We start from the raw sequence: 16,786 nt of genomic DNA on the forward strand, positions 1-16,786 counted from the left end.
AAACTATAATATGAAATTATAAAAATGTAGACCTGAAATTAATGTTACTTACCTGAAATTTTCAACATCATCAATTTCCTGATATGCACTCTCAAGGGGTGAATAAGCTACTCTGAAGTAGTGAAGTACTACATGATTAAGTTTGCATTATTACTAATCTCCTATCAACAATTTTCCTCCAAATTAATCTATTGTCAGCATTGCAATCTTAATGGTATTAACAACACTAGATGAACTAATTTATATAAAAAAAGATGTTTACTAACTGACTTATATTTTGGTGGATTTCAAAATTCCTTCTTTAGTAATTCAAATTGCAATGGAAACAAGATCTAAAGTTCTAATTTGGCATCCTCTAATGTTGCAAAAAAAAAAAAAAGTATGTATACAGCTATGTAGCAGTTGACCTTAAGATAACAGTCTCCCAAATTTTTGGCAAATTAATGCATATTTGTTCAGGTTAGGAGAATTCTTCATAGCTATGGCTGACTCTAAAAATAATCTTTCTGATCTGTAATGACATCTAAATAACACATTGGTTTTCTTCCATCTAACTAATTTTAAGTGAAGGAGAGCCTAAAGTGTGGTCTGTCAGTCATGACTTGCCATAATAATGGTAGCAAATGTATTTTTTTTGTCCTGCAAGGAGGATGTTAGCAGATCTTCCTCTCTACCCACAGTAGGTCAAGTCAATTCAAAAGGAACAATCCAGGATATGTTATGGGGGGGGGGTATTCTTAGGAGAAGATCTGTTAACTATCTGTTGTAAAGTAAAAATCTGATCTTAACCTCTATTTGGCCTGAACCCAGCTTGCTCTTCTACAATTTTTCTTAGCTTCCTCTGAAGCAAGCCCATAAATGTTACCTAGAATACCTTAGTAGTGAAGTTTCTCTGCCATTCTCACATTCAACTTTATTCCACTTTTTTTTACACATCTTTACTCAAATCATCTAGAATTCAACCATCTGACCAGGTCTTCTGAATAATGCAATGTAGCCGCAGAAAAAATTTTATACCCCATATTTCAGCATATCCACTCATACATTATCTATTCCAGTAGCCTTTCAATTTCAGCATTTCAGGTTTTTCATAGCTTTTTCCAATCTTAAGTACATTTCTCTTGAATATTTTCTATCACTGTGATTTCACTGCTTGTTTCATTTAGGAATCTTTCAAATAATTATTCTGGACATTACAATATGTTTATCTTTACTTTTCATCACCTTTATCATCTCTGATTTCTCCATTTCTAAGCTTTTTTCCATAGACTACAGAACATTTTGCCACCTTCCTTATATTTATCTTCTAAATTCTGACCAAAGTTCTCCAATAATTTTTGCTTAGTTACCTTTACACAGAGCTTAGCTTAATTACATTTTTCTCTGTATGCTTTTAGAACATCTGCTGGCTTATTTGCTATGAACTTTCAATATACTTTCTTCTTTTCCAGGACTGTTTCTTTAACTTCTTGTGTCCAGTATAGGGTTCTTATTTTTCTCTCCTTGCATACAACTTCACCACATGGCTCTTAAAACAAATCAATCAATGGTTTCTTCAGAGTTTGCCACCAAGACTTCATTCATATTTTTGAAATGTTTTATTTATTTATTTTTTTCTTGAATGTTTGTATAGTTGAAACCTCTGGGAATGGATTAAAAATCATTTTAATAATTTTTATTAAACTACGCTAACCGCTGGCCTGGTTGGCGGAGCAGCTAGCATATCCTATCTCCAGTCAAAAAGGCTGCAGATTCGAATTCCGCTGTGGGCATGGATGTTTGTCTGTGAAAATACTAGTGGTGGTCAGCTGTATATGGTGTTGGTGTAGATGACAAAAGTAGTTGCGGTTGGTTGATTGGAGTGGTGGAGACAGAGTTGTAGAGTAGGTACCCTCCCTCAATGAGTCTTTGGACTCCCTGGAGGTGTTATGTAATAATACGAGGGTTGTTCGATAAGTCCGTGCAAAAATGAAGAAAATAATTTTTTTTGGGACAAACATTTTTTATTTTTCAACATAGCTCCTTCGAGGTCTATACACTTAGTCCAATGATGTTCGAGTTTTTTGATCCCGTCCATATAGTATGATTTGTCCAACTCTTCAAAATAGCAGTTGTTTTGGCAATCCCCTCATCGTTTGATGAAAATCTCTTTCCTGCCAGCCATTTTTTCATGTTTGGAAACAGATAGCAGTCCAAGGGAGCCAAATCTGGAGAGTGGGGGGGGGGAGGGATGTGAAAGGACTTAGTAGCATAAATCACACAATTCTGCAGTCATAATCGCAGAAGTGTGAGCGGGTGCGTTGTCATGGTGAAAAAGAATCTTCTTTTTCGCCAAGTGTGATTGTTTTTCCTTTATTTCATTATTTAAATGATCCAGCAAAGATGCATAATACACTCCAGTAATTGTTTCGCCCTTTTCCAAGAAGTCTATGAAGATTATGCCACGAGTCCTAGAAGACAGTGGCCATAACCTTTCCTGTTGAAGGAACAGTTTTCGCTTTCTTTGGTGCAGATTCCCTGTTGCAACCCATTGTTTTGACTGTTCCTTGGTCTCAGGCTGGTAGTGATGAATCCATGTTTCGTCCACTGTTATGAAATGACACAAAAATTCATTTGGATTCCATTGAAACAGCTTCCAGCTGTCCTTGCAACAGTTCACATGTTGACAATTTTGATCCAGTGTGAGCAAACGTGGCAACCATCTTGCGGATAGTTTTCTCACACGTAAAATATTATGTACGCAGTCATTTGAGATGCCCACAGCCTTAGCAATTTCACACACCTTCACTCTTCTATCATCCATTACAATATCATGGATTTTTTCAATAATTTCTGGAGTAGCGACCTCAACAGAGCATCCAGAACGTTCAGCGTCACTTCTGCTCATATGTCCACTTCAAAAGTTACTAAACCACTTATAAAACATTCTAATCGAAGGTGCAAACTCACCATAATGTTTATCAAGCTTAGCTTTGGTTTCCTGAGCAGTTTTGCCTTTCAAAAAGTAATGTTTAATCACTACACGAAATTCTTTCTCAGCCATTTTTCATAAATCACGGTACTTGATCAATTCAAATGAATGCCAAACACAGAGTAATAGATCTATCTGACTGAAATTTAGTGTGATACTCCAACAGTTGCCAGCAACTAAAAATAACCTCGATACGTACTGGTGGCACCATCTCTTAGACTATGCATGGACTTATTGAACAGCCCTTGTAATAATAATAATTCTTTTAATATTTCATCTTACTCACAGAGATATCCTTGGGGGGGGGGATACAAATTAACACTTGTAACATACACACTCAAAGGCAACACAACACTAAATGAAACACATGATATAAGACTAAAGTCCTATTTAGGTGGGGCACCCTCTGCAAGAGGCCTAGGTTGTGTTCCTCATATTTTGGGAAGTTTCTTGCATCCATATATAAAATTAGGCTGATTTCTGAGGGTAGCTGCTGATTCTAAAAACAATCTTTCTTTTCTAAATTTTCTGTGATGGAGCTGGGTTGCTTTTTTCCAGTTGATTCTATCATCAGCCATCATCTGCCGAGAGGAACACAAAAAGCACATTTGCAATCACGCCTATAGTTAGTCTGGTTTTGCATGTGATACTACTCATAAGATCAATAGAGAAAAAACCTACCATACTCCATCACAGCAAATTTAGAATCTGCAGCTGCCCTCAAAAATCAGCTTAATTTAAATAAATACTTATGCAAGAGCCTCCCCAAAATGTGAAAAACTAATCCTCAGAAATTCCAATTACAAATGAGAACTCCTACAGATGCTCACAGAGGGTGTCCCATCTAAATAGGAATCTAGTCTTATATCCACACGTTTCATTTAGTATCATATTGCCTTTGTGTGTTACATTAGTTTGCACTCCCTGAAGATGTCTCTGTAACTGAGATGACTGGAAGAATTAAAATAGTTTTTAATCCTTTCCCAGTGCTGTTCACACTCCATTATATTTTCCCAACATGATAATTCTGTTTTATATAAAGAACTATCTTTTATCAGAACAATTTTCATTTCTAATGGATATAATAGTAAAATCAATAAATTTATTAATTTTCTTCCTTCTGTAAATCCTAACTGCAATATCATGTTGGAGGTTTAATGGAATATTTACAGCACTAGGAAAAGATTAAAAACTAATTTTAATGCTTCCAATATTTTGTCTATTCAATATGTCATCTTCAGGGATGACAAAAAACTCTTGTAACAAACACACAAAGACAACACAATACTAAATGAAACACGTGAGTGACTAAAGTACTATCTAGGTGGTGCACCCTCTATGAGTGTTTGTAGGTGGCCTAGGATGTAAAGTGGGACCTCTGTCAATCATTGTTTCTCAAATTTTGGGAAGTTTTATGCATCCATATTTATTTAAATATGATGCATAAAATATAGGCATGTTACTAAGGTGTCTAGGAGGGGTAAACCATTGTTATTTTCTTTCTCCATCGTAAACTAGATACTTGGATCTAGACTACTGAGGTGACTGAGGAAGGAGTCTAACGTGTCTGTACCATAAGGCCAAATAGAAAACATATCATATACATATCTTAGCCAAATAAAAGAGTTGAAAGGGGCTGTCTATGGCTTGTTTTTCAAAATTTTCCATGTAAAAATGGCAAGAGGGGGAGGAACCCATAGCGGTTCGCTCTGTTTGTAAATTTTGTTCTTCAAAGAAAAATTTATTTGTATTCCCTGTAGATGTCTCAGTGACTGAGATGAAATATTGGAAGCATTAAAATTAGTTTTTAATCCTTTCCTAGTGCTGTAAATATTCCATTAAACCTCCAACATGATGTCTTCCCAGCATTTAAGCCTTAACACACGAATTCTGATTGCAATATAGTAACAATTTTCCATGTGGCAAAGTTTGAAACCATCTGGTAGATCAAGTACATAGGGAGGTATTATTACAGACCTAGTGGATTGGTTGCAAGTGATGACACAATGCATTACCAAATAAACATGATGGGTGCAAAACAAATAATCATCATGGACAATTTGAACATTCTAAACATTGATTGGATAGCAGTAAAATAACAGCAAAATCTCACCAGAAGAAAGAAACCAGATATACTGAGTTGTTATAAGATACTTCCTTGAGCAGCATATGGCAGAAGGAACACAAGGTCAAAAAAAGTGTTAGATCTGATTATACTGTTAATGGTGTGTCAGTTAAAGACATGACTGTTCTGCCTCTAGTTGATGACAGTAATCATGCTTTGCTGACTTGGGAAGTGGCTAAGTTCATGGATGTTCCATTCAGAAAAGGTTACATGCTGAACTTCAAAGCAGGAAATTATGACCAACTAAGGAGAATAGTGCTGCCCCATGCTATTGGTTGGTGGGAAGGATATCAGTAGTGCATGGGAAGCAATATTCCAACATACACACACTGATCAACAAGGGGGTGCACCTGCCTATAGTGACTGCATGCACGAAATTTTTGTTTTCAGAATTTCTAATTTATAGGCAATATTTGAACACACTACAAAAGCAAATATGATAAATCATACTTGTCTCTTATTTTATTTAGCAATTTCTTTAATGTCTCCACTTCAGTATTACTCCAACCTATTCCAACTTAATATGTTTTAATTAGTTATTTTTTGCCTGGACAAAGTGCTAGACATACAGTCACTTGAACTCATGCTGATGGATTTTTGTAGCTATGCAAATTTAAGTGAATTAAATTAGTTCTTGCAATTTTACAGGTTATAGCTAGATGAAAAGAGGCTAACATTAATATTAGAAATATTGCATTAGCAGTTTTAGTGCATCAAACCTTCAAAATATCACTGTCAAAATTAAAGTGGAAAAGAACTGCAAATTCATTTCAATTTGAGTGGCTGGGCAAATGTGACAATTTATTTATAAACTACATGTATATGCAGTATTTAAGTAGCTGAAGGAGTAAGCATTTAGGTTCTGCTTATAGAAATATTTAGCATGCAACATATAACATCTTTTAATAAAGATGTTGTCACTAATTTTTAGCATATGAAATTAAGAGTTTATGGCTTGTGACTTTTGCTAGTGTGAGCACAGATTACTGCACATGTTGAGTCTGAGACTGGAAACTTGCACACAAAATGTTTTTTATATGCACACAGGCCAGAAAAATGATGGGAAACATTGATGGGAAGCATTTAAAAAAATATATTTAAATGACGCAACATAAGAGTTTCAAGAATAAATAGGTTGGGAGTAAAATGGATGTGCAATCTTATTTAGTAAGAGATTCTTAAGAAAAAGATGAAGTGGAAGGAATACTATATACATAAGAATGGTGTCACTTATGAAAATTATAAGGAGCGAGCCATGCAAGTTACAAGCATTGTACAGAAAACAAAGTGTAAGTATGAAAAGAACTATGCAAACAAAAGACAATACAAGAGAATTCTATCATTGTGTTGCAAGCCAAAGAAAATGAGTGTGAAAGAATTACTCTACCAAATGCTAAAATGCCCAACCTGGTGTTTGAAACATTGAGCTCAAACTCAGGAGAATAAGGAACAGGTACTAGAGCTGTTGCAAAAACTGAATAAGAATGTAGCAACAGGGGCTGATGGGATAACAGTATGGATGCAAAAAGATGTTCAGCAGAATTACTTCTTTTGACATGGCTGTATAACTTGAGTCTTAGCACAGGGAAGATTCCGCAATAGTGGAAAAAATATATAATAATCCCTTGTACAAGAGTAGTGGAAACACTAATATGCCTAACTACTGACCTATCAGTATCTCTGAACTCGTGCTGAAGATTTTGGAAACATTGCTTAGAGCTTGCATAGAGAAATAGGTTGACAGAGAATCTATATTTTGCAAAGAACCATGGGTTTAACTAAGGGAAGGTCATGTTTGAGCAAGTTGCTCATATTTTATGATAATACCATTGAGTCAGACATGGGGAATGGATATGGCATGATAATTATGGACTTTGCTAAGGCTCTTGACAGGTTACAGCATAAAAGACTATTACATAAACTGAAGAATATAGTACCAAATTATAAAGTATCAGCGTAGATAAGAAGATGGCTAACTGACATATCAAAAAGTAGTATATGGAGAATGTGACCCTGCAAGATTTAAAGTGGCCAGTAACACATACAGAGATCAGTCCTTGGTCCATTGTTATTCAAACTTTAGATTAATGACACTCGGAAGGATTTGACAAAAGATGTACAACTATTTGCTGATGATGCAAAGATATGCAGGCTAATCAAGAATGCAATGGATGGCACTTGCAAAATGATTTGAATAAGGTGGAAATGGGCATGTGAAAATGGCTATCAGTTTAATCATGTTAGTAAATTTATGCACTTTGAAGTAATGTGATATCCAAAGTCATATTATTCTAGTTGGATTTTGTTTTCCTAATTTAGCTATTGGTATATCAAGAGGTGTCACAGACTCATTGTAGGAAACCACATATCACCTACACTCAATGAAACTAGAAAAAACTGATAATGTTTTTTCAGGCTAGGGATAATGGAGTTTTAGAAGACAGAAAGATGAAGTTCAAGGGGCCATATAGCAAAAACTGCAACGCTGAAACAAACTTTGACATGTAAGGACAAGGAAGTCATTTTGCCTTTTTACAAGGCCTTGATACAACCTCATCTGGACTACTGTTTGCAGATATAGTCTCCTGATTTCCATGGTGATACTGATAAAGTGGAGAGAGAGAGAGAGTGTGTGCAAAGGAGAGTGTTAAAGATGATATCTGGATTGTGGAATATAGATTATGAAGACAGACTGAGAATTTGTGGACTGCAGACATTAGCAAACAGGAGAAAGTGGGTAGTGATATGACTGAGACTTAAAAACTTTCATCTACAGGATACCGGTATATGAAATTTTTCCATTTTAAGATGGGTGGGGAGAGGATGAGAGAGAATCTATGGAAGTTAAGAATGAATGCAGTCAAGAAGTGGTGAAAGCATACCCCCCCACCCCACCCCTCATAGAACTGTGTGATTGGCATACTGTCTTTGGATGTGGTGAGTGTAGGTAGTGTAAATAAATTCAAGGAAAGATATGACAGCTAGTCTGGATAAGTGGCCTCTTTTGAATATCATGGTTATCTCTCTCTTAATAATAATACCAAACCAACAGCTAAATTAACCAAAACAAAATTATTTAAACAAATACAATGATGATCTGCCATAGAGGCCTACCCTACCCATATAAATGAACTATTTTAATTGGCAAAATGATTAGAAACAATAATCATAGTCTTGCTGGAATTGTTATTATTGTTAATCATTCTGATCAGATTCTGAGAGACTACATCTCAACAGTATATGTACAATCCTATACTATATCTCATGTTTACTTAACTCTCAGAATACTATTTTCCCATTTTGGGTAGTGCATCAAAAACCCTTAAAAATGTCTGATGTAACAGAGGACAGTCTGAACAGATGACTGATGTCTCTTTCAAACCCACTGGAATCACTTTTCAACATACTGATCAACCAAACTCACATATGGATAAAAATTCATAAAGGTTGGTGTCCAATATATATATATATAAACACACACACACACACAGAAAATTTTTGCAATGAATGATGTAAGAATGTAAGAACTCCGACATGGGATCCTCAGGGGGGGGGGGTCACATTCTAGTCCCAAATCTGGATAAAGGAGGAGGATTGGTCAGATGAATGTCGATGCTCTGACCCATAAAAAAAAAAAAAAAAAAAAAAAAAAAAAAAAAAAAAAAACCGACTGTTATTTGATGCCTATACGATCAACAGTTAAAACATGCTGGCTCAGATGTCACCCGGATGAACAAAGTCTGCAATATCAAATGAGTGATCGGGGTTGGATTTAAAAATGGGATACCGAAACCACAGAACTATTATCAGTAGGGACATGGAATGTATGAACACTTTGGATGTCAGGAAAACTAGAATTACTTTGTGAGGAAATGAAGCAATATTGGTGTGATATACTAGAACTGGCAGAGATACCATGGACATCATCATCAGGAGAGATAAATGGATGTGAAGTCATATGGTCCGGGGCATGATACAAAGCAGGAGTTGGTTTTCTTCTTAACAAAAAAAAAAAAAAAAAAAAAGCTAGAAAGATGCTGTAAGGCTACAAACCAGCCAATGAGCAAATCACAGTAGCAAGATTTCAAACAAAACCATTATTACTATTATTATTATTATTACTATTATTACGGGCAACTCCAGGGAGTCATTAGACTCATCGAGGGAGGCCCCAAATCATATTCATCACAACTATTTGACATTCATACGGTATCTATCATACCTCGCCTTAAACTCATTCACTGTCACAGCATCCACCACAGACTCAGGGAGCGCATTCCACTCATTCACTACTCTAAAAGTAAAGAACCCAGCTCTAACACCTATACTAACCACACTTTTGCCCAGTTTCCATGGATGTCCCCTAGTCCTCCCACAACCAGCCCTGTTCTCAAAAATATCTTCTGAATTAATTTTATAGAAACCCTTCAGTAATTTGAATGTCTCAATCATATCTCCCCTCCTCCGCCTATCAACCAATTTTTGCAACCCACAAATCCTCAACCTGTTCTCATACGGTTCATTCCACAGACCTGCTATCATCTTGGTCACTCGCCTCTGGATCCTCTCCACCTCCTCCCCATCAAGAAGAAACCTAGGTGACCAAATCTGAGCACAGTAGTCTAGATGAGGTCTTATCAAGGCTCGATAGAGAGGAACAATAACCTGCTTGTCTCTGCTTGTCAACGTATTCTTCAGCAACCAAGTGATTTGGTGAGCTGTTTTGGTCACTTTTGCAATGTGTCCCCTAAATTTCAATTCCTTATCTACCAACACTCCTAAATCTCGTGCCTCATCAATTTCCTGGAGCACAGTTCCACCAATGCAGTAAACTGCCGCCAATCTTTTCACCCCAAAATGCATAACCTTACATTTTGCCACATTAAACTGACATCCATTCTCCTTAGCCCAGACCTCCAATCTATCCAAATCATCCTGCAAAATTTTGACGTCATCTGCATTCACTATTGCCCTACCCAACTTCGCATCATCCGCAAACAAATGAACTGTTCCTCTCAGATCATTTCCTATATCATTTATGAACAAATTAAACAGCAGCGGTCCAAGAACAGATCCTTGTGGCACACCACTAGTCACAGGCCGTCTTGTGGACTCTACTCCCGAGCAAACCACTCTCTGATATCTCTCCGTCAACTACCCTCCTATCCATCTCACCAACCCTATGTCCATTCCCATATGCTGCAATTTACTGATTAGAATTCCATGTGGAATCCTGTCAAAGGCCTTGGCAAGGCCCAGTAGAATCACCGTAAACCCATTACCCTTATCCAGTTCAGCCGTCACTGTGTTATAATACGTGAGCAAGTTACTGAGGCATGACCTACCCTTCACAAAACCATGCTGTCCCCGATACAGTATCCCATTTTCTTCTATCCAATCTTGTATTTTCATTCCCTCTTGACTATTTTCTCTAAGACCTTGACAATGATTCCTGATATGCTAATCGGTCGGTAATTTACAACAGCAGTCTTGGAACCACCTTTATGCAGTGGAACTATTTTCCCCTCTTTCCACCCGCTCAGGACTAACCCAGACCCGAGACTCAAATTAAACAAAATGGTCAAGGGTACTGACAATTCTTTAGCTGCTTCTCGTACAACACGAGCTGGTATACCATCCAATCCCACAGATGTATTGACATTGAGGTTATGCAATAGACTACTCACCTCCACTTCATTAACCACAATTCCCGTATAATCTACTGGTTTATTCGTTTCTGCAATGTCACCACCTGGATGATATACTTTTGCAAAGTGCTCACTCAGTAACTCAACTATCTCAACTGATTCAGTTACCTCCCTACCATCGGCATTCTTTAAAATCAATCTGCCATGTACATTTTTCCTTTTACTTGCTACATATCTAAAAAACTGTTTAGGATTCTCTTTAGCCTGCATGGCCAATGTTCTTTCGTAATCCTTTTTTGCTTTTCTTACCACACTCGTCACCCTTCTGGCCTGCGCTTTATACCGTTCATGTGCCTGCCGGTCACCCTTCTCCTTAAATTCCCTCCATAGTTGTTTCTTTTTTTGCAACTCAAGCTTAATGGTGTTATTCATCCATTTAACCCCTACTTGATTTATTATTCGGACTCTAGGTATACAGTCAGCCATTGCTTCATGCAAGCACTTCTTAACTACCTCCCATGCACTGTCAACTTCTAGTCCTTGCAGTTGTACATGCCATGGCACTGAACCAATCAAACTCCTAAGCTTGTCATACTTTCCCGCCCGATAATTCCACATGTACCCTGTCTTAATTGAAAATTCTACACCTTTAGCCACCTCCCAAGTTAAGACCCTATGATCACTCTCACCGATTGGTGGCAATGTGGTCATATTTGTTACAGCCAAATCCTCAGATGTAATTACTAGGTCAAGCACTCTCTGACCCCTAGTATTTTCCATTACATGCTGTCGCAGATAGTTATCCCTTAATAACTGCATAAAATCCAGTTCCTTCCTCCCGTGTGTCTTCTCCTCACTCCAATCAATGCGACCATAGTTGAAATCTCCCATAATAATCACCCTCCTTCCACCCATTTCTTCTATTTGCTTGTGCATACTGTCACCACCATCTTTTCCATCACCTGGTCTATAGCAGCACCCAATTGTATATTTAGTTCTGCTAGCCACAATCTCACACCAAATGGCCTCAAATGTGCTCTTTTCTTTATCCTGCAATTCAACTTCTATTCTCCTTGGCTGGAGCTCATCAGCTATCATCAACAATACTCCTCCCCCCATTTTATTCTCTCTGTCATTCCTGAACACACTATACCCATCACATTCTATCCCACTAGTTATATCATTTACAGTCAGCCATGTTTCACTAATACCTATAACCTGTGGTCTGGAAGTGCCAACCATGGCCAAAAACTCTTCCTTCTTGTTCCTAATACTCCTAGTATTAGTGTACATGAATTTAAGACCCCCATTAGCCCCAACCCTACCTTGATGCCTTATATTAACTATTCCACTCTGATTTGTTGTCCTTATTTGCTCTGGCATATTATATTCATTCTTACATTCAACTGCCTCCATAAGGACTGTATCTCTACTCCCCTCCCTCCCTAACAAATCTAGTTTCCCTGAATTTGCACATCCACTACATTCAGCAACACTTTCTCAAGTCTTCTTACACCGTAACCATTCAAATGCAAGCCATCCATCTTATATAGATCCTTTCGCCCATCAAACTCACTCCACACATCCACAAATTCCACACCACTCGTCATACATAACCCACGCATAAAGTCATTTGCAATTATAGCCCTCCTTTTAAACATTTCACTGTCATACCGTGCCAAAAGACTAATCATTCTAACTCTCTCACTCTTTTCTTTTGCTACCTCAAACAATTCATTCAGGTCTTCTATCATTTCCATTTTATCTCCTTTCAAATCATTCGTACCTGCCACAACAATCATTTCTTTCACCCTTTCCTTTTGCTCTCTAATAGACGCAGTTACGTCCTTTATGGTCGCACCAGGTTGGTACGATTTTGTCAAATCCTCTACTAACACACCTCGTACTAACGAGTCTCCATACAGCACTCTATCCTTCATTTTGTTCATGTTCACATTCATACGTCTGTTTTTCCTGTCATACCTTTTATTATTGGTTGGTTCATTCAGTCTACTTTTGTTCATGCACTCTAGCTGCTGTTTTGCTCTTTCTATCGCACTATTCAACAACGCGATCTCACTCAATGCATCTATCTCATCTTTTTTGTTCTCTGAGAAACCATTTATACTATCATTCACACTCTCACAATTTTCATGTACAACCTTGCCGTTTTTTGTCATATCCCTATTTCCTTCATTCTGAAGGTTGACAAAAATATCACACTCACGATCCGAAATACACTTCAATTCCGCATTCTCCCTACATTTTCTACACACATTCAATCCTTTATCATCATCTAACCACACTCCGACCGCACTCCGCAAAGCGTACATTTCACAGCTAGTACACTGACTCATTTCTTTTATGCTACCGTTCTTTGATAACGATGGCAAACCTTCATTACTGGCCGCCATTTTCCTACGCACAGGTGCCATATTTATCTGTAACGTGTTTTGTCAAATTAAACGTTATAACACACCAAAAATAGACGCACTAAAATACGCCAGGCAAACAAAACAAAACTACACAATATTAAGTAATTTGTATCGATAACTGAAAATGATACTATCTTATCTGGAGCTTGCACGAACACTACTCATTACGAATTCATCTAGCGGCGACTTTCCGACATAGATTATGTTATAAAACACTTTAGTACACTAACCACGTTAATAAAGCTCTAATAATATACCAAAATTAAACACTTAAGTCCATTAAATTCAATCCAAAACACCAATAAATCAACAAAAAACACAAATCTCTCAGGAGCTCTCCGATTATATATCAATAATCCAGATATATGCACCCACATCTGACAACACAGATAAGGATATTGATTTATTCTCTAAAGATCTGACAGAGACAATAGAAACAATACCAAGAAAGATGTACTAATTATTGAAGGAGACTGGAACGCTAAAGTTGGAATAGAAAATGATGGCTGGGAAAGCCTCATGGTAAAAATATGGTTTTGGAGAAAGAAATGAACAAGGTGAGAAAATGTCAGAATTTGCTGTGGACCACGAGATGATGATCTGTAACAGAAGATTCCAGCAAAAGGAGTGTAGAAAATGGCGTGGCAATCAAATGACTGGAAACCCAAGAACATGAATGATATGATTACGATTAAAAGATGATGAATAACATTGGTACAGCAGTGTCGAACTTTTCAAGGAGGGGATATAGATTCGGATCATAGCTTAGTGATTGCAAACATCAAGTTGAAATTAAAAAGAAAATATAAATCCTATTATCAAAACAAAGAGATAAAGCAAGAATAAGTGAAGTGTAATAAGGTGAAAAAAGCAGTCCGAATGGATAAAATGAAATGGTTAGAAGCCTAATTCCATAATATAGAACAGCACTATGGAGAGCATAAAACTAGGGAAGTGTTCAAAATGATTCAAACCATTAATAGAAGGTAGCAACAAAAACAAATCATTAAAGATGAAAAAGGCAGAGAAAGTATAAATAAAGATAAAATTATACAGTGGTGGACAAGATAATGTAGTGAACTACATGAAGAAAAACTAGATTTAGATGGAGTTGGGAAACTGATTGAAGAATTGAAGCAGATATCACCACCAGGAAATGAGTATGATATGGATATTCTAAGCGGAAAGGTAGAAAAAAAACAATAGGATAGTTAAAACACAACAAGAGTCCTGGTAATGATATCATCACGAACCATGGGCTCACTGCCCATTGGTATCTAATGCCTCCTTCACTAGCTTCTTCCACCTTTCTTTGTCCAGTGCACAGTGTAGCAGTTTCTGTATACCCATTCCACACTAGTCCTTTATGTTGTCTATCCATTCTCTGTATGGTCTAACTCTTCTGTTTACATCATCCATAATACCAAAACATGAATGTCTTTATCTTCCAATCCTCATTCATTCTGCAGATGTATCCAAATAATTGCCGCTTCTGTTTTATAATCTTCTGCATTAGTTTCTTCTTTGGTTGTATCTTCCGATAGAGCTCTTCATTTGTAATTTTCTGTACCCATCCTATTCTTAGAATCTTCTTGTAACAAGTTCTTTCAAATGCCAAAATTCTTATTCTCGATTCCTTATTTATCACCCCATGTTTCAGATCCATACAGTACACTGATAAAGATGCATGTTTCTAGAACCCTTAGTTTTGTTTGCAGGCTGATCGCTTTACTTTTCCAGATGTTATCCATGGCCTTCAGATCTGTTCTTCCCTTTGCAATCCTGATCTTTACTTCTTTTTTACAGTCCAAATCATGTCTTCCCAAATATGTGAATTGTTCTACATTTTTTATATAATGTCAGAGGAGTGGCATTATAATTATAGAACAATTGCTTTGACAAGTCAAAGTCCAATGATAACATTACTGGAGATTAAATATGGTGGCGAAAGTATGGTTATAAAAATGCACCAACTATGTCTTTGTTTTTTCCAAGTTATGAACTTTGAAAAAACAAAGACAATGGCATTTGGCGAGAAGAACATGAAACAAAAGATACAAGTGGATGGAATTGATACAGAAAATGTAGAACAATTCACATATTTGGAGAGTAAAATAATATATGATTTGGACTGTAAAAAAGAAATAAAGAGCAGGATTGAAAAGGGAAGAAGCTGAAGGCCATTGATAACATCTGGAAAAGTAAAGTGATCAGCATGCAAATGAACTAAGAGTATTGGAAACATGCATCTTTAGCAGTGTACTGTATGGATCTGAAATGTAGGTAATAAATAAGGAATTCAAGAAAAAGAATTTTGGCATTTGAAAGAATTTGTTTCAGGAAGATTATAAGAATAGGGTGGTTAGAGAAAATCACAAATGAAGAGCTAGCAGAAGATACAATCAAAGGAGAATCCAATGCAGAAGATTATACAGCGGGGGCTGCAATTGTTTGGACAAGAATAAGCGAAGACCAGAAGAGAAAGACATTCATGTTTGGTATTACGGATAGTATAAAAGGATGAGCTAGACCATACAGAGAATGGATAGATAACATAAAGGACGGGTGTGGAATGAGTTTACAGTGCGACACTGTGAACCTTGGACAAAGAAAGGTGGAAGAAGATAGTAAAGGAGACATCTGACACCAACGAGCAGTTTGCCCATGGTTTGTGATGATGATTATGAAACACACCACCATTTTTGAAACTGTTGATCATTTCCTTAATTGTTTTGATATATGTTATTATGCTAATTATATTAAAATACAACTTCAATTAAAATAAATATTAACATTCAATTTTTTCATTGCAGAATACCAGTACATACATCCTTTTCAAAACTCCAGGATTTTAAAGCTGTTATGAGAGCTTTCGCCCCGCTTATTAGGTGCTGAAGGGCTCGTCTATTATTGTTATTAAAATCTGAAACACAGAATTAAGAAAATTACATTTCTTTTTATATATACAAAAATTGACTAATTTTTTTATGTTATTTAATGCAGTATTTATTACAAGTTATATCTTAAAAAAAATGACATTTTCAGATCTCATTAGATAATTTATGAAAAATATAAAATTGAAAGAAAGCAGTTATATCTAATAACTAACTTCTTTAAGATTCTATACATTTTGCTTAATTTTAATCAAAATACGCTAACCACTTGGCCAGCCTGTCCAAGTGGTTAGCATATCCGTTCTATAGCCAAAAAGCTGACAGTTTGAATCCCTCCATGGGCATGGATGTTTGTGATTGTCTTTGGAAATACCATGGTGGTAGTTGGCAGTAGATGGCGTTGGTGTAGTTGCGGTCAGATGGTGGATTGAGCAGCGGAGGCAGAGTTGTGGAGCAGGTGTCCTTCCTCAATGAGTCTTTGGACTCCCTGGAGGTGTCTAATAATAATAATAATGCACATATTGCAATAGCAATATTTTTTCCCTTTTTATTTATGGCAACTCAGTTCTCTAGTTATATAATAATATTAACATACCAGCTCGTGTGAAGTTGCCTGGAAGCTCAAGTGTAGTATCTAATGAAACAAGTGAAACATGAACTTCACAAATCCTGAAATTTTCATGGAACACCTTGTTTATTTTGTAATGTATTCA

The 16,786-nt window shown here is 36.6% G+C and overlaps 1 protein-coding gene across 1 annotated transcript in view; it reads right to left on the bottom strand.

Annotated features, from left to right (window-relative positions):
- Positions 1-16,786, bottom strand: part of LOC150108428 (histone lysine demethylase PHF8-like) — a 391,806-nt gene that overhangs the window by 236,220 nt on the left and 138,800 nt on the right. Inside the window, exon 10 of the mRNA XM_090415841.1 lies at positions 16,008-16,102. Coding sequence (XP_090271967.1) covers positions 16,008-16,102 — 95 coding nt within the window. The remainder of the gene's footprint in view (positions 1-16,007; positions 16,103-16,786) is intronic.

The sequence above is a fragment of the Typopeltis vanoorti genome, chromosome 3 (genome assembly GCF_054136105.1).
Source record: "Typopeltis vanoorti isolate ZY-2024b chromosome 3, IOZ_Tvanoo_1.0, whole genome shotgun sequence".
NCBI lineage: Eukaryota > Metazoa > Arthropoda > Arachnida > Uropygi > Thelyphonidae > Typopeltis > Typopeltis vanoorti.